The 15,844-nt window shown below is 45.5% G+C and overlaps 1 protein-coding gene and 1 pseudogene across 3 annotated transcripts in view; both read left to right on the forward strand.

Moving 5' to 3' along the window:
• The window catches only part of LOC101726630 (UDP-glucuronosyltransferase 1A6-like), a 58,928-nt gene that overhangs the window by 26,090 nt on the left and 16,994 nt on the right, over positions 1-15,844 (forward strand). Inside the window, exons 1-2 of one of the 3 annotated variants that reach the window (XM_087209469.1) lie at positions 13,669-14,110; positions 15,280-15,283. The exons of 1 other annotated variant lie outside the window; for it this stretch is intronic. In XM_087209469.1, coding sequence (XP_087065595.1) covers positions 13,684-14,110; positions 15,280-15,283 — 431 coding nt within the window. In that variant the 5' untranslated portion in view covers positions 13,669-13,683. Of the gene's footprint in view, positions 1-8,429; positions 9,301-13,668; positions 14,111-15,279; positions 15,284-15,844 lie in introns of those variants that run through there. One more of the 3 variants, XM_087209466.1, reaches the window with a different exon arrangement.
• LOC147828578 (UDP-glucuronosyltransferase 1-2 pseudogene) lies at positions 938-8,215 on the forward strand (annotated as a pseudogene).

A 15,844-nucleotide genomic window follows, 5' to 3' on the forward strand; every position in this document is an offset into this window, starting at 1 on the left:
TCTTGGTGGGGACTAGGTTTCAAAGTTTAATGGACAGAAAAAGAGTAAGCATATCTGCCCTTGTTCCCTACCTGAAGGAGAAAGCATTGTATCTTCTCCCTTCATATAAGGCGTTCTCACTGAAAGTATGGAGTACATGTCTTTAAGCTGTTGAGAAGGTTCTGTTCTACTTCTAGTCTCCTGATAGCTTTTACCACAAACAGCTGTAGAATTTAGTCCAATACTTTTTCTCCAACTAGTGACAGGATTATATGGCTTTTTCCTTTCCTCTGTTAAAATGATGACTTTTGGGGGTGGATCTTCCAATGCTGAACCAACACTGCCATCCCTATAACAAAACCACTTTCTACATCCTGCCAGATCTGACTTCCAATATTTTGTTTTGTTAAACAAATTTCTATCTATGTTCATACTTTTTTCTTCTAATATCTTTATCCAGTTTTAGGATTAGCACAATGTTGATTTCCTAAAATGAGGGGAGAAGTGTTCCTTCTTTTTTCTGCTTTAATTGTTTGATATAATTTATCAGTTCAAATGTTCATGAGCTTGATGTTGTCATATAGGTAGGTTTTCAAGTTAGGAATATACTTTCTTTAATAGGGGCTATTCAAATTTGATATTTCCTCCAGAGTTAGTTTCATTATTTTGTCTTCCAAGGTACTTCTTAGAAGTTGTCAAATTTATTTCAAAAAAGATTTTTGTAATATGCTTTCTATATCCTTTTAAATTCTGTTAAATCTTTGGTAATGCCTCCTAGATCTTAATATTGTAATTGAAAAAATGTATAATTGATATTGTGTAATAGGAAGAAAAGGTCTATAGGAGCAGGGGAAGTGGGAGGGGTGGGGGAAAGGAAATATGGGAAAAGAAAAAATATGAGAAGAGGAAATAAATGGAAACAAAGTCTTTGCAAATAGGAAATGGTGGAGGGGGTGAGGGGAGGGCAGGGGAACGGAAAAAAAAAAAAAGAACCAAGATACTCATGTAATGGTAGAAGATCCCAATGATGAACGTAACTGTATTTTATACCTAAAATGTACCAATAAACTTAATGGCAAAAAAGAAAAAAGAAATCTGAGCAGGGGTAGAGATTTGCTCCTATGCTTTCTTTGAAAAGTTTAATGCCTAAATAAAAGGTCACGGAATCAATTTAGAGTGGGAAAGCCCCTTTTCCTGGGATAAGAACACTTTCACAGGCCTGTGGCCGCCATCCCCCATATTCACCCCAAGGATGCTTGGTGAGAATTGGGCTTGGGAGGAGAGGGCCAGCTGGAATGTTTGCCTGGCAGCTGAGTTTCCCTTTCCTGAGCCTGTGTAATCACAACCCCAGAGCAGTGAGCAGCGCCCTGCTGGTTGACTGGAACCTGTCAAGGCAGTGTCCCAGGTTGACAAGGGGCAGCAGTTGCAGCTGGAACCAAGCTTAAAGTCGGACTTCTCCGCCACCTGCTCAGACCACTAGTGTACTTCCATGAACCTTTTCTGGGAGAGGAGTTACCTCTGCCTGCTGACTTGGGTCACTTTGCATGGGGCTGTGCAGAATTGAAATGATAGGGTCTGACCTGAGGGTAGAAGGATGGGAACTGAGGCTTGGGGAAACAAGGGCTGGGAGGGAAAGAAGGTCTGGGAAACAGAGCGGAGGCGCAGCTTGGGGAGAAGTCAGAGAATGAGGTGTGTGGACTCCTGGCCCACAGGACAGGTTAAACACCAGGCTGTACAGAGGCAGGGTGTGGTACACAGGAAGCATTTTGCAGCCCCCAGCTATGCAGGAATGGAGTTTGTTCCAAGTGTGGATCTCTAATGGGTTAGCTTCTTCCTGAAGAGAAGCCTCACCCTGGCCACTGGTGGTGGACACAGACCCTGTATGAAAGCATGCTGCATGGCCCAGGGTGCTTCTCATGGAGTCCTTGGGTGAAGCGGATAAGGTGGTGCCCAAAATCTGCTGAGTACCTAATATGGCTGTGTCTAGATGTCCTCCCCCAAAGCCTCACGTGGTCAGAGGTGAGGCTTTTCCAGAGGTGGCTGGATCTAGAGTGTGTGACGAGGGATCAAGGGTGTGTGATTACTAAACCTGTCCACTGATTGGTTTGGCACTGCCCTAATACCAGTAGCCTAGACAGAGTATAGAAGGGGCAGAAAGAAACTGCTTAGACCCCTTGTCTGCTTGTTGCTCTGCTGCCTTCTGCTCACTATGAACTGTTTCTCCTTTGCAATCCTTATCTGGCATGTGCTGCCCTGCCTTGGAGCCAACTGATTATGAGCTGAAACCTTTGCAAACTGTGAGCTAAATAAACCTTTCCTCCCTTAACTTTGGGTGTGGGGGATTTTGTCTCAGCAGTGAGAAAAGTAACTAAGAAGCCCCTATGGGGGTAACTTCCGGGAGCAGGGCCAGCCTCCTGAGCCTCTGAGCAGTGCTTGTTCACTGGGTCCAGTCTTTACCAGACCGTCACATTGCCTTTCCCTGGTTTGAAATTTAGTGATAGGGATCTGTGTTTTTCTGCGTTTCCTTTGCTGGGACACAACCCCTAACACTCATAACCTAAAAAAGGAGATGTTTAATTCAGCTCAAGGTTTGGGAGAATTTCGTCTATAGTCAGCTGGCTCCAAGGCAGGAATATCATGGTGGGATGGCCTGGTGGACCAAAGTTGCTTAATTAAGGAGATCAGGAGGCAGAGTGGGGAACAGCATAGGGTGCCCAAGGTCATGCCCCCATGGCCTGCCTGGGGAACTTGCTCTATGCATCTGCTAGGGATTTCTTAATCGAATGGAATTCTCATATCCAGATTAATGTTCCCAATCCCTCCCCTGTCAACTTCACACCCAAATACATCTCCTTAAATGATACTCAATCTCAAAATAAAGACAATAGCAAGTTCATAATGGTGCCCAACACAATACAGTCACCTATGTACAACTGGAAATGCTATAATCACTCCTCTGATGTCTCAAAAGTTTCAGCAGTTTTCAAAGGTTCAAGTCCATGTCTCTTCTGACTCTCGAGGCAGTCTCTTAGCTGGAAACTTCTGTTTAAAAGAACAAATAAGTTACATAATCCCAAGTGACATAAAAGAGTCAGATCAAAGCAGAACTGAAACCAGGCAGGCAGGTAGTCCTGTACCTCCCAATCTGGCATCCAGGGCACCTGGTGGTGGAGTGTGTGTTCCAGAGGACATGGGTAGCTCTGCCCTCATGGCCTTGCTGGTTGCAGCCCATAAACCCTCTCTTGGCTGACTCACAGCCTGCAGCTTTCCTCAGTGGACACCCCATGTTCCTGGGGTCTCCCACTTCCTCCTGTCTCCCCTGCACCTTTGGCTACATTTTCTGCTTCACACACTGCCCTCTCAGGGGCTTCTTGCCTGACCATTCAGGCTTTCCTTTGAAATCTATGTGGAAGCCTCTCTGACCTCACAATTCTTGCACTCTGCATGTTGGTGAAACCAGCACCAGGTGGACAGTGTCAAGGTCAGCTGCCAAAGCAAGCTGTAGCCAGAATCTGGGAGAGTACATAGACCTGCAGCAGCTTCCAAGTGCCTGGACTGCTGAGCTAGTGAATGCTGAGGAACCAATTCCTTTCATAAGCAAGGCTCTCAGGGGCTCGCATCTCAATGAAAGATTTACACTTTTGCATCCCTGAGCTTGTGATAAGTGAGGTCTTGCTGATTTCTGAAATGTCCTCAAGGCATCTCTCTTCTGGTCTGTGCACAAAGTTCTTGGTTTCTTATTAATAGTGTTAATTTCTGTAGCAGCTCAGCTCCTCTGGCCTCACCTTTACACGTGGTCCCTTCTATGCAGAATTCAAGTTTTTCAAATTTGTCTGCTCTGCCTTTTGTCCCCCATTCTCATTATAAATCTGTCTAAATGAAGCCAGAAGCACCATGCCACAGCCTGAATGTTGGGCTGTCTTGAAATTTCCTCTGGCAGATTAATTGTTCTATGGCTCCTAATCTCAGTTTCTGCAAAGTTTCAGAACATGGGCAAATTTAGACAAGTTCCTTGCCACAACATAACACGATGGCCTCTAGTCCAGTTTCCAGTGAACTCCTTGTTCCCTACTGAAACCTGAGCCTCACCTTTACTGTTCACATCCCTCTTAGCATTCTGGTCTTCTGAGCTCTGACCACAACCATGCATCACACACTGCTTATTGCATTCTAAGGCTTGGGAAGCTGGCATCTCCAAACTTTGCCAAATTCCTGCAGCAAACCTGTTCCAAGGCTTCTAAACCACAAGGTCTGTATAATCACAGCAATAATCCCACTTCTCTGATAGCAATACTGTCTTACAATACCCAACACCCACAGTTTACAGGAGAGGGTTAGATTCACTCAGTTTGGTAGTATTCAGGCTCCAGTTCATTGGTTCCAAGGCAGGAGAATCACGGCAGAAAGGTGTGGCAGAGCAAAGCTGCTTAGTTCATGGCAGGTAGGGAGTAGTGTAGAGCAGGAAACAGTGTCAGAAAACAATGGCAAAGGACTGTATATATACCCAAGGCCACACCTTCATGACCTAACAAGACACACTTAAGAGTACGCTCTGCTGATCTACTAGGTGTTTCTAAATCCAATGAATTTGACATATCAGGATTATCAGTTCCCATAAGCTATATGACACATATTGTTCTGAAGATTCTGTCTTTATCAAGACATGTGTCTGTCAGTGATTTGGTAGAGTAGCCTGACCACAAACCTCAGCATATTAGAAAGCCCCAAATGAATGTCCACCCTAGTCCTCAAACAGCCCAAGGATGATTGGAGCCTTCAGCTTTCAGGAGAAAAGAAAGGCACACAGGGCCATATATCTGAGGCTATATTCTGGCAGCTTGGGCCTCAACGTGAGGAGGGATGCCCATGGGAAAGTGGTGACCTGCATGTCATTGCTCAGCCTGGTTTTGCCCAGATGTGATTTACACAGCTGCAACCCTCATGCTACATAGTGGATACAGAATTCTCAGCAGACCCTTCAGTAACACCAAATTCCCAAATCTTGAATTTGGTGGCACCATGACCACCTCTTTTTGTCTGAGGCAAGCTGTGTTTTCTGATGTATTCCATATTACTCATGAATGGGAGGAAAGAGTTTAAAGTTACCATAGGGTCATATCCACCCATGAGGTTACCCTAGGGAAAGAACCGTATGTCACTCTTCAGAGTTAAACAACAACCTACTAGCAAGCTTGTGGCAACAGAAAAGGAGGGGATGAAATAATATGAGTGTCTAGATCTTTGTTTGGGAATTGGATGGAAAATGAGAAGTTGAACTCAACAGTTCCCCCAGATGGATCAGCAGGTCAGAGGAGGTTTTCTAGGATCAGTCTATTCCTGGCTGATGTCAAAAGAGCAGGGCAGTAATAAGAGCCAGGGATGGATTTAATCGGCAGTGATTAATTTAAGGAGGGCTTCCTGCCTGCCAACAATATGTCATTTTGCTCACGATAAAAGAGTGAACATGCAGAATCCAAAGCAGGAGGCACAGTCTGTGTGGCAGTCCAGTGCTGTTGGCTTCTGGGGACATGGCCACAGCACTGCAGGTGCCTCTGGGAGGGCTGGTGAGGCTGCTGCTCTTGGCATGTGTCACACTGAGGGCTGAGTGTGGGAAGGTGCTGGTGGTCCCCACGGAGGGCAGCCACTGGCTCAGCATGGAGGACATTGTGAGGAAGCTCCATGCTGCAGGACACCAGGCTGAGGTCCTGGCCCCAGAAGTCACAGTGCACGTGAAAGGAGAGGACTTCTTCACCCTGAAAACCTGTACCTGTCCCTATACTGAGGAAGAATATAATCAGCTCTTTTTGGACAACACTAAATTGATCTTTGAAACTGAGAATTATCTAAAGATGTCTTTTAAATCTATGACAACTGGGAAGAAAGTTTCAGCTATCTATGAGAGGTCTTGTGTGCTGATGCTGCATAACAATCCCCTGGTCAGCCAACTGAATTCCAGCTCCTTTGATGTGGTTTGAACAGACCCTCTTAATCCCTGTGGGGCAGTACTGCCTAAGTATCTGTGTATTCCTGCTGTCTTCTTCCTGGGGTCTATACCTTGTAGCTTCAACTTTGATGGCACACAGTGCCCCAACCCTCCTTCCTATATTCCCCAGTTGCTCACATCATACTCTGACCACATGACTTTCCTACAGAGTCAAGAACATGCTCTATCCTCTGGCCTTGAACTTTTGCAACATGTTTTTTGTTCCCTGCAAGGATCTCCTCTGAGTTTTTGCAGAGAGAAGTGCCTCTGGTGGATGTTTTCAGCCATGCTGCCAATGTGGCTGTTCAGAGGGGACTTTGTGTTGGACTACCCCAGGCCCATCATGCCCAATGTGGTCTTCATCAGGGGCACCAACTTTGTCAGCAGGAAGCTGCTCTCTCAGGTCTGTATGGGTGCCTTTGTCCAATCAATCTTCCAGCAGAAAGTATTTAAAAGATACATTCAATTGCTTACTTTCCTACTCATGTTTCCAAAGATGTGTACCTCTTCATCTGTACCAGTCTCTGGTGAAGTAATGACTGAGGTGCTCATAGTGGCATACCTAAAATCCACAATGTCTGCTGAGAACAGACAGGCAGAGGTTAGAATCTGGAATAGACCAGGGGAACAATTGTGCCTCTTTGTGACCACCTCACAGGGCACAGGATGCAAGATTACTCAGACTAACTAAAGACTAAATACAAAAAGGAGAAGAAAAGAAAGGGAGAGATAAAACAAAATGAAGAAAATTATATGGAAAGGCACTTATAGCACAGAACTGATGCCAGGCACTGCCTTTTGTGATAGTGTTGCCTCACTGGGAGGTGGGGATCACTATGGGTCACACCGTCCACACTGAAGCCACAGGGCTACACCAGAGCCTCCACCCATTCTCACACCTCCAGCTCTGGTGTTCTCAAACTTATCTCCTATGCATGACATGCAACTTCTCTCCTCCAAGAGTGCCTGTGGCTGGTTTCCCAGGATGACATTCCTAAATGAAAAGTGACCTTCTTTCCCTTGTCATCACAGGCCGACTTCTGGCCACCGCGACTCTCAGCAGTAATGTTCCAGAAACTTTCCTCCTTAGCAAATGGCTCCCAAAGCCAACACCTGCCAGATCAGAGCATGACTCTTGCTGCTGGTTCACAGAGATAGGAAAGAGAGACCTTTGCCTCCTAAAGCAATAGGAATTCAGCCCTCCCGAGGTGGCTCCTGGATACTGCAATACAATTCCCTGTTGTAAAGTGGAAAGTACCTCCATAGTGGCAGCATCCAGTGCAAATTCCATTCCACTATCTGCGCTTTAGTCTGCACTTCCACAAAATGTTGAGTTCTCCTCTGGTTGTGTCATCTGGATTTCCCCCTCACATATCTCTTCACCTCTACCTTCATCCTATGCTGTAGCACCAGATGACTGGTGCTGGGACAACTTTTCTGAATCTCTGTTCTGCTCTCCAAAGCATCTGGGTTTTTTTCTCCCCATTTTCATTCAGGAGTAAGACAGTGCCTTCCCACAGTCACTGACTTCAAAGGGTTCTGAGTAGTTCTCCAGGAGTTCTGAGTGAGTGCCCTGTGAAAGTTAGTAATCATGGCTATTTACAATGACCATTTTGGAATCTCCATATATTATGATTCTTAGGAAGAGCTTTTTAAGATTATGCCCCAGGGTAGGCGATATAATCTAGGACTTCCTCCAACCTAGGCAAGCACTCTCCACTAAGTTTCATATGTAGTCCAAGGAACTCTCATGCCATGGGTTAGATGAGGATGTCTTTGCAGACCCTTGAGGAGCACGAGATCATCAAGGCTCATGTTCAGGGTCCGTGCAGCTCTCCCCAACCTCACAGCTGCTCCCCATAGAGTGCTCACTACAGGTACATAGAGTGACATCACAGGGATTTGCTGCTGTGCAAAATGAACTACATCAGAGTACCAGCAACCACCACCTTGTTTGTAGCAAGTTAGCTTTGCAACTCTTTGGGCTTTCTGATGTATTCCAGGTTGCAAATGAAAGGGAGGAAAGAGGTCATGGCTAGCTGATACGAGCACCTTCAGGAGAGGGATGGGACCAAAATTCCATTGGGAACCAAAGCATGGATCATTTCATAGAGCTCAATGACAGGCTTCCAGCATGTGGGTAATGGAGGAGGTGATGAAATGAAACTTGTGCCTTCCGTTGAGAATTGCATGCAAAAGAAGTGGCAAACTCAGGTGTCTCCCACAGAGAACAACAGGTCAGAGGAGTTGTGCCAGGAGGGAAGTGATAAGATCAGACTCTTGCTGTTTTGACTCACAGGAGTAGGGCAGTAGTAAAAGCCAGGGGTGAGTTAAATCCGCAATGATTAACTTAGGGTGGGGTTCCTGCCTGCCAATGATATGCCCTTTTGCTCACGATAAAAGAGTGAACATGGAGAAGCCAAAGCAGGAGGCACAGTCTGTGTGGCAGGCCAGTGCTGTCGGCTTCTGGGGACATGGCCACAGCACTGCAGGCGCCTCTGGGAGGGCTGGTGAGGCTGCTTCTCTTGGTGTGTGTGATGTCGTGGGCTGAGTGTGGGAAGGTGCTGGTGGTCCCCATGGAGGGCAGCCACTGGCTCAGCATGAAGGACGTTGTGAGGAAGCTCCATGCTGCAGGACACCAGGCTGAGGTCCTGGCCCCAGAAGTCACAGTGCACGTGAAAGGAGAGGACTTCTTCACCCTGAAAACCTACACTTTCCCCTACAGCGAGGAAGAATACAATCACCTTATGTTGAGCCTCATTAAATTGACATTTGAAACACAGAATTTTCTGAAGACATTTTTAAAAATGATGGAAATCTTCACAAATGTTTCAGAGACCTATGAGAGGTCTTGTGTGGAGATGTTGCATGACCATTCGCTGATCAGACAACTAAATTCCAGCTCCTTTGATGTGGTTTTAACGGACCCTGTTTTTCCTTGTGGGGCAATACTGGCTAAGTATCTGCATATTCCTGCTGTCTTTTTCCTGCGGGGCTTGCCATGTAGCCTTGACTTTGCTGGCTCACAGTGCCCCAACCCTTCTTCCTATATTCCTCAGTTGCTCACAACATACTCTGACCATATGAGTTTCCTGCAGAGAGTCAAGAACATGCTCTATCCTCTGGCCTTGAACTTGTTTTGCAGCACCGTTTTTGGGCCTTACCCAAGGATCGCCTCTGAGCTGTTCCAGAGAGAAGTGTCTCTGGTGGATGTTCTCAGCCATGCTTCCTTGTGGCTGTTCAGAGGGGACTTTGTGTTGGACTACCCCAGGCCCATCATGCCCAACATGGTCTTCATCGGGGGCATCAACTGTGTCAGCAGGAAGCCGCTCTCACAGGTCTGTATTGGTGCCTTTGTCCAATCAGTCTTCCAGCAGAAAATATTTTTAAACTATTGTCAAGTGCTTACTTTCCAAAGATTTCTACTTCTCCTTCTCCTAGCAGTCTTTGATGAGGTAAACTATTAATGTGTGTACAGTAGTCAATCTCACATAAGTAAATATGAGGTCTGCAGTGGCCTCTTAGAATGTGGAGAGGCCAGGCCGTGGGGCTGTAATAGGACTGAGGAGCCACGATGTGACTCCACCAGGACTGGCACTGTGTAGGCCACGGTCTTCCTTCATTTCCATCAGCTTCAGCAGAAATAGAGAACCTTGATTCTCCAGGGAGGAGCATTGCCTGCAGATTTTCAGTGGAAAGATAAAGGAATTGCAGTTGCTGACATGATCACTTTGTACAGCATGTGCCAGTGTGGACTAGCCACATTTAGGTGCTCCTTAGTCATATGTAATAGTGGCTGCTGTGTGATCAGTGTTTGTAAATGTTTTATGGATACCCCGAACTGGTACATTTCCAGTTGTTTTGAAAAAAAGATCCTTATGAATATGAACAATTGTCATAATGATGTCTTATCTAATTGAAATATGTGCCCTTACTTAACTGGTATTTGTTCAAATTATATTAGCATTCATAATAGCTTCTGTTTTGCAAATCGTAACAGCCAGGTCAATGCATGTGGCTGTTCTGTTCCTATAGTTTGCTTTTATTTTAATTAACATTCCTTTCAATTCATCTCATCTAATCCCATGCTTGCTTTCCTTATTTAGTTTTCAAATCACCTTTTTCCTTACTTTTAACTTCAAGTAATTTTCTGAGAACTTGCTTTTAAAGTTCAAGGAATTTCTAATTATCTGCAAGCTGGCAGTTTTCTTTTTCATACCAGAACTCTGCCAATTAACAAGATATCTATCTATCTGAATCTATCTATCTATCTATCTATCCATCCATCCATCCATCCATCCATCTATCTATTCATCTACCTACCTACCTATCTGCCTATGTGAGTTTTATCCCTCCATACTAATCAAATCTTGTTTCTTTTTACATTCCTTTTTCCTTTTTCCTTTAGTTTCCCATTCCCATTCATTTTGGAATCTGATGACTCTCTTTCATGTCTATGTACATGCAGTGTGGTGTGCTGAAACCTCTACCATTCATATTGCCCTCTTCACTCATGACAGTCTTGTGGTGACACTGGGCTCACTCCGATGAACCAGGACAATCTTTCCATCTCAAGGCCAAGCATATGTCTGCAAAGTCCTTTGTCCATGTAGTGCAACATATTAACAGGTTTCAGTGAGGAGGATGTGGACATTGTGTCAGTCCAGCCATTACTCTGCCTTCCCCCGGATTAAGCAAAAAGTGAGTTAAACCCAGAACTTAAGCAAGACCTGCAGGCTTTCCTCAGTGGAGCCACAGAAAGTTTTCTTCTGATTTCTTCTTTACGAGCATCTGTCATCAATGAATTCCTGTTGTCTAGGAGCTTCTGGACAGCAGCAATAGTTGTCATCTCACTCTTCAGCTTTCTCATCTCCATTTCCCTTGCATCCTGGGAAGAGCTTGTCTGGAGGAGCATATTAATATCAAGGATTTTACTTTTAGCATTATCCTAGTCTTTTTTTTTGCTTCCGTTCTTCATTTTTTAAAAAAAGCCATCTCTTTTGCTTTATGTCCCTATGGTCTACTCCATCTTTCTCACAAATAGCTTCTCTGCAGAAAGTTCCAAGGTAGAGGATTCCCCTGGACTTTGTAAAGCACAGATCAGCAGTGGTGAACCTATGGCACGTGTGCCACAGAGAGATCTTTGTATGAGTGAAAGCTCTAGAAGGTTCACTATCACTGGTCTAGATGTTTCAAATGGAACATTCCACCTGATCTACCTAAATTCTCACCCTATATGAGGAAAAAATAAATAAAACCAAAGACAAGGAATTCCCATTTAGACAGCATCCCCTTCCCAGAGCTCAGTTTGAGCTTGTGCTCAGTCATGAGATCATGAGGGACTTCATGCAGTGTGGTTCCTCAAGACTCCTGGTGACCGACTCTCTCTTTGATGGGTGCAAAGGAGATCGGGAAAAGAGGACATGAAAGCCATCTGAGAAAAGACCATGAGAAACTGCAGTGAGAAAGTCATAGAAAGCTAAGCAGGTTGATTCTCCAAGATGGGGAAAGTGTCTCTCTTATGGTTCAGAGAGAGAAGAAGGGCACGATGAGGGAAGAAGATTGTGTAATGATTATTGACACCAGCATGGTGTCTTCCCAACATTTCCCAGGGTGTGAGGTAAGCAGCAGCCAATGCAGCTGGGTGTGCAGATTTGAATTTGGGATCCGACTGAGATGGCCCCACAGAGTCTGGGTCTCCCATGGATGTTGGTGTCCTGCTGGTGTCTCTGTGGGAATGAGCCATGGAGTCCCTGTGGGAGCCAATGCAGTGGACTTGGGTGCTCAGCTCTGCACCAGAGGAAAAGCCCTCATTTTTCCAAGTCAGAAAGTCCACTGGGTCCTTCTGTTGAAGATGAATATCCACACACAGGCCTATAGCAGTGTGGCTGGTTTTTGGTTAGTTTTTTTTGGCTTTGCCGTTGGGCAAACTTTCCATGTACAGTTGGGAAAGAAGAGAGAACAGAAGAAAATATTAAAGATTAAATTTAAAAAGGGAAGAAAATACACAGAGAGATAAAAGAAAATTATATTTAGGGGCACTCAGAGGGGAGAACTGATGCCTGTGGCTGCCTTTGGTGATGGTGACGACTTCTGGGGGCACAGGGACCACTATGGGTCACACCATCCACACTGAAGCCACAGGGCTACACCAGAGCCTCCACCCACTCTCACACCTCCAGCTCTGGTGTTCTCAAACTTATCTCCTATGCATGACATGCAACTTCTCTCCTCCAAGAGTGCCTGTGGCTGGTTTCCCAGGATGACATTCCTAAATGGAAAGGATCTTCTTTCCCTTGTCATCACAGGCCGACTTCTGGCCACCGCGACTCTCAGCAGTAATGTTCCAGAAACTTTCCTCCTTAGCAAATGGCTCCCAAAGCCAACACCTGCCAGATCAGAGCATGACTCTTGCTGCTGGTTCACAGAGATAGGAAAGGGAGACCGTTGCCTCCTAAAGCAATAGGAATTCATCCCTCCCAAGGTGTCTCCTAGATACTGCAACACAATTCCCTGTTGTAAAGTGGAAAGTATCTCCACAGTGGCAGCATCCAGGGCAAATTCCAGTCCACTATCTGCACTTTAGTCTGCACTTCCACAAAATGTTGAGGTCTCTTCTGGTTGTGTCATCTGGATTTCCCCCTCACATATCTCTTCACCTCTACCCTCGTCCTATGCTGTAGCACCAGATGACTGGTGCTGGGACAACTTTTCTCAATGTCTGTTCTCCTCTCCAAAGGTTCTGGAATTGTTCCCCATTTTCATTCATGACTAAGCCAGTGCCTTCCCACAGTCACTGATATCAAAGGTCTGAGAAGTTCTGAGTTTGTGCCCTGCAAACATTAGTAATCACTGCTATTTACAACCACTGCTTTGGAATCTCTGTATATTATAATACTTAGGAAGTCCTTTTTAAAATTATGCCCCATGGTGGGGATTATAAACTAGGACTTCATCCAAGCTAGGCAAGCACTCTTCACTAGTTTCATATGTAGTCCAAGGAACTCTCCTCCCATGGGTTAGATGAGGAGTTCTTTGCAGACCCTTCAGGAGAAGGAGATCATCAAGGCTCCTGTTCAGGGTCCATGCAGCTCTTCCCAGCCTCACAGCTGCTTCCCACAGAGTGCTCACTACAGGTACATAGAGTAACATCACAGGGATTTACTGCTGTGCAAAGTGAACTACATCAGAGTACCAGAAACCACCTCCTTGATGGTGCAAGTTGGCCTGGCAACTCTTTGGGCTTGCTGATGTATTCCAGGTTGCAAAGGAAAGGGAGGAAAGAGCTTAAGTTTAGCTTATAGGACCACCTGCAGGAGAGAGAGTCTACTGGGAACCAAAGCATGGATCATTCCTCGGAGATCAGTGACAGACTTCCAGCATGTGGGTAACAGAGGAGGTGATGAAATGAAACTTGTGCCTTCCGTTGAGAATTGCATGCAAAAGAAGAGGTGAACTCAGGTGTCCCCCAGAGAGAACAACAGGTCAGAGGAGTTGTGCCAGGAGGGAAGTGATAAGATCAGACTCTCCCTGTTTGGACTCACAGGAGTAGGGCAGTAATAAAAGCCAGGGGTGGGTTAAATCTGCAACGAGTAACTTAGGGAGGGCATCTTGCCTGCCAATGATATGCCATTTTGCTCATGATAAAAGAGTGAACATGGAGAAGCCAAAGAAGGAGGCACAGTCTCCATGCCAGGCCAGTGCTGTCAGCTTCTGGGGACATGGCCACACCACCGCAGGCGCCTCTGCAAGGCCTAGTGAGGCTGCTGCTCTTGGCATGTGTGACATCACGGGCTGAGTGTGGTAAGGTGCCGGTGGTCCCCATGGAGGGCAGCCACTGGCTCAGCATGAAGGATGTTGTGAGAAAGCTCCATGATGCAGGACACCAGGCTGTGGTCCTGTCCCCTGAAGTCACAGTGCACTTGAAAGGAGAGGACTTCTTCACCCTGAAAACCTATATCTTTTGCTACACTGAGGATGAATATAATGACCTCATGTTGAGCCATATTAAATTGATGTTTGAAACACAGCATTATCTGAAGACATTTTTTAAAAGTATGGCAATGTTGAGAAATGTTTCAGTGATCTATGACAGGTCTTGTGTGGAGATGCTGCATGACCATTCGCTGATCAGCCAACTGAATTCCAGTTCCTTCAATGTGGTTTCATTGGACCCTCTTTTTCCTTTTGGGGCAACACTGGCTATGTATCTATGTATTCCTGGTGTCTTTTTCCTGTGGGCTTCCCATGTAGCCTGGACTTTGAGGACACACTGTCTGAATCCTCCTTCCTATATTCCTCAGTTGCTCACAACATACTCTGACCACATGAGCTTGCTGCAGAGAGTGAAGAACATGCTCTGTTCCTTTCCTTGAATGACCTTTGCCACATGACTTTTACTCCCTACCCAAAGATTCCCTCTGAGCTGTTCCAGAGAGCAGTGTCTGTGGTTGATGTTTTCAGTCATGCTGCCATGAAGCTCTTCAGAGGAGACTTTGTGTTGGAAGACCCCAGGGCCATCATGCGCCACCTCATCTTCATCGGGGGAGTCTCTGTGCCCTGTAATGTAGCTCACTCACCTGTTCCAGGGACCGGGATGTGGACACCTATGTGGGGCCATTTCACCTGCCCCAGGCTATAAGCCTGAATTCAACCCAGATCTTATTCAAGGCCTGCAGGTTTCCCTCTATGAAACCACTGACATTTTTGTTCTGGCTTCTACTCTAAGAACCCTTGTCACGTAGGAATCCTGCTTTCCAGGCTCCAAGGCTGCCGTCCTACTCCACTTTCTCATCTCTCTCTCCCCTCTATTGCAGAGCAGCAATTCTGGAAGCGTGCTTGTTGTCACTGATTTTGTCCTCTGCACTCTGCATTGTCCTCCTTTGCTTTCAATGCCCATTTCGAAGAATTTATCTGTTTTCCTTGTTACTGCTTTCCCTCATTGTCCAGAAATGATTCTACTTTCATGAGGTGGCACAGTAAAGGCTTCCTCTGAAATTTGTAAAATACAGGTCCTCAAAATGAAACTTTCCCCCTGGCTTTACATTTATATTCTCATCCACTATATAGGAGAAAACAGGCCCAATAAAATAGAAGAATTTCCCCTTAGAAAAGTATACCTTTCCACAGCTTACTTTTGAGAGATACAGATAGAGCATAGGCCAGTGAATCCAGTCCTGAGGCTCTTGACTTGTTTCCTGAGTGTGCAGTCTCTCTGTGAAAGAGTTTAAGGAGATTGGGAAAAGAAAGGATTGCAATCTGGGATGAGAAGGCCATAAGAAAAGCGGAATTAGAATTTCATGGAAAGGTAAGCAGAGCCAGGTGAATGATTTCCCAGGACTTGAGAATAGAAGAATGGCATCACAAGGGAGATAGACTGATCTTATAATGGCTGTTTGAAATGAATACGGTGTCTTTCAAATGTTTGTCGGTGTGTGGCTTAAGTGGAACCCAAAACAGCTCTGTGTGGGCCTCCAGCAAGGGGCGGTGTCCGGGTTTGAGTTTTTAATGACCTTGTGAGATGGCAACAGGTGTTGTGTTTGGGGTCCCACATGGATATGGCTTCTCCTGCCTGGTGCCTCTGGAGAATGTGTCCGTGATTTCCTCAAGATGCCCATCTTTTCATCAGTGGAAATGTCCTTGTTTCTCTCCCATTAAAGTCTACTCAAACCTTCCATAGAAACTGAGCATCCACATAGAGGCCTATAGAGCTTGAGCGTTTTGTTGTTTGGTGCTTTTTAAAGCTATTTTACAAAGTTTCTACTTTAAGAATCCTTCATATTAAATGCTTTATATATGTGTGAAAGGAAAACCTCATTCACAGCAGCAGTGATCCTGCATACTTAAAAACTGATCGTTGTATTGATTCTCAACTATTAAATT

The sequence above is a fragment of the Heterocephalus glaber genome, unplaced genomic scaffold, assembly GCF_053883595.1.
Source record: "Heterocephalus glaber isolate CG9 unplaced genomic scaffold, H.glaber_assembly_v1.0 deba00001004, whole genome shotgun sequence".
Taxonomy (NCBI): domain Eukaryota; kingdom Metazoa; phylum Chordata; class Mammalia; order Rodentia; family Bathyergidae; genus Heterocephalus; species Heterocephalus glaber.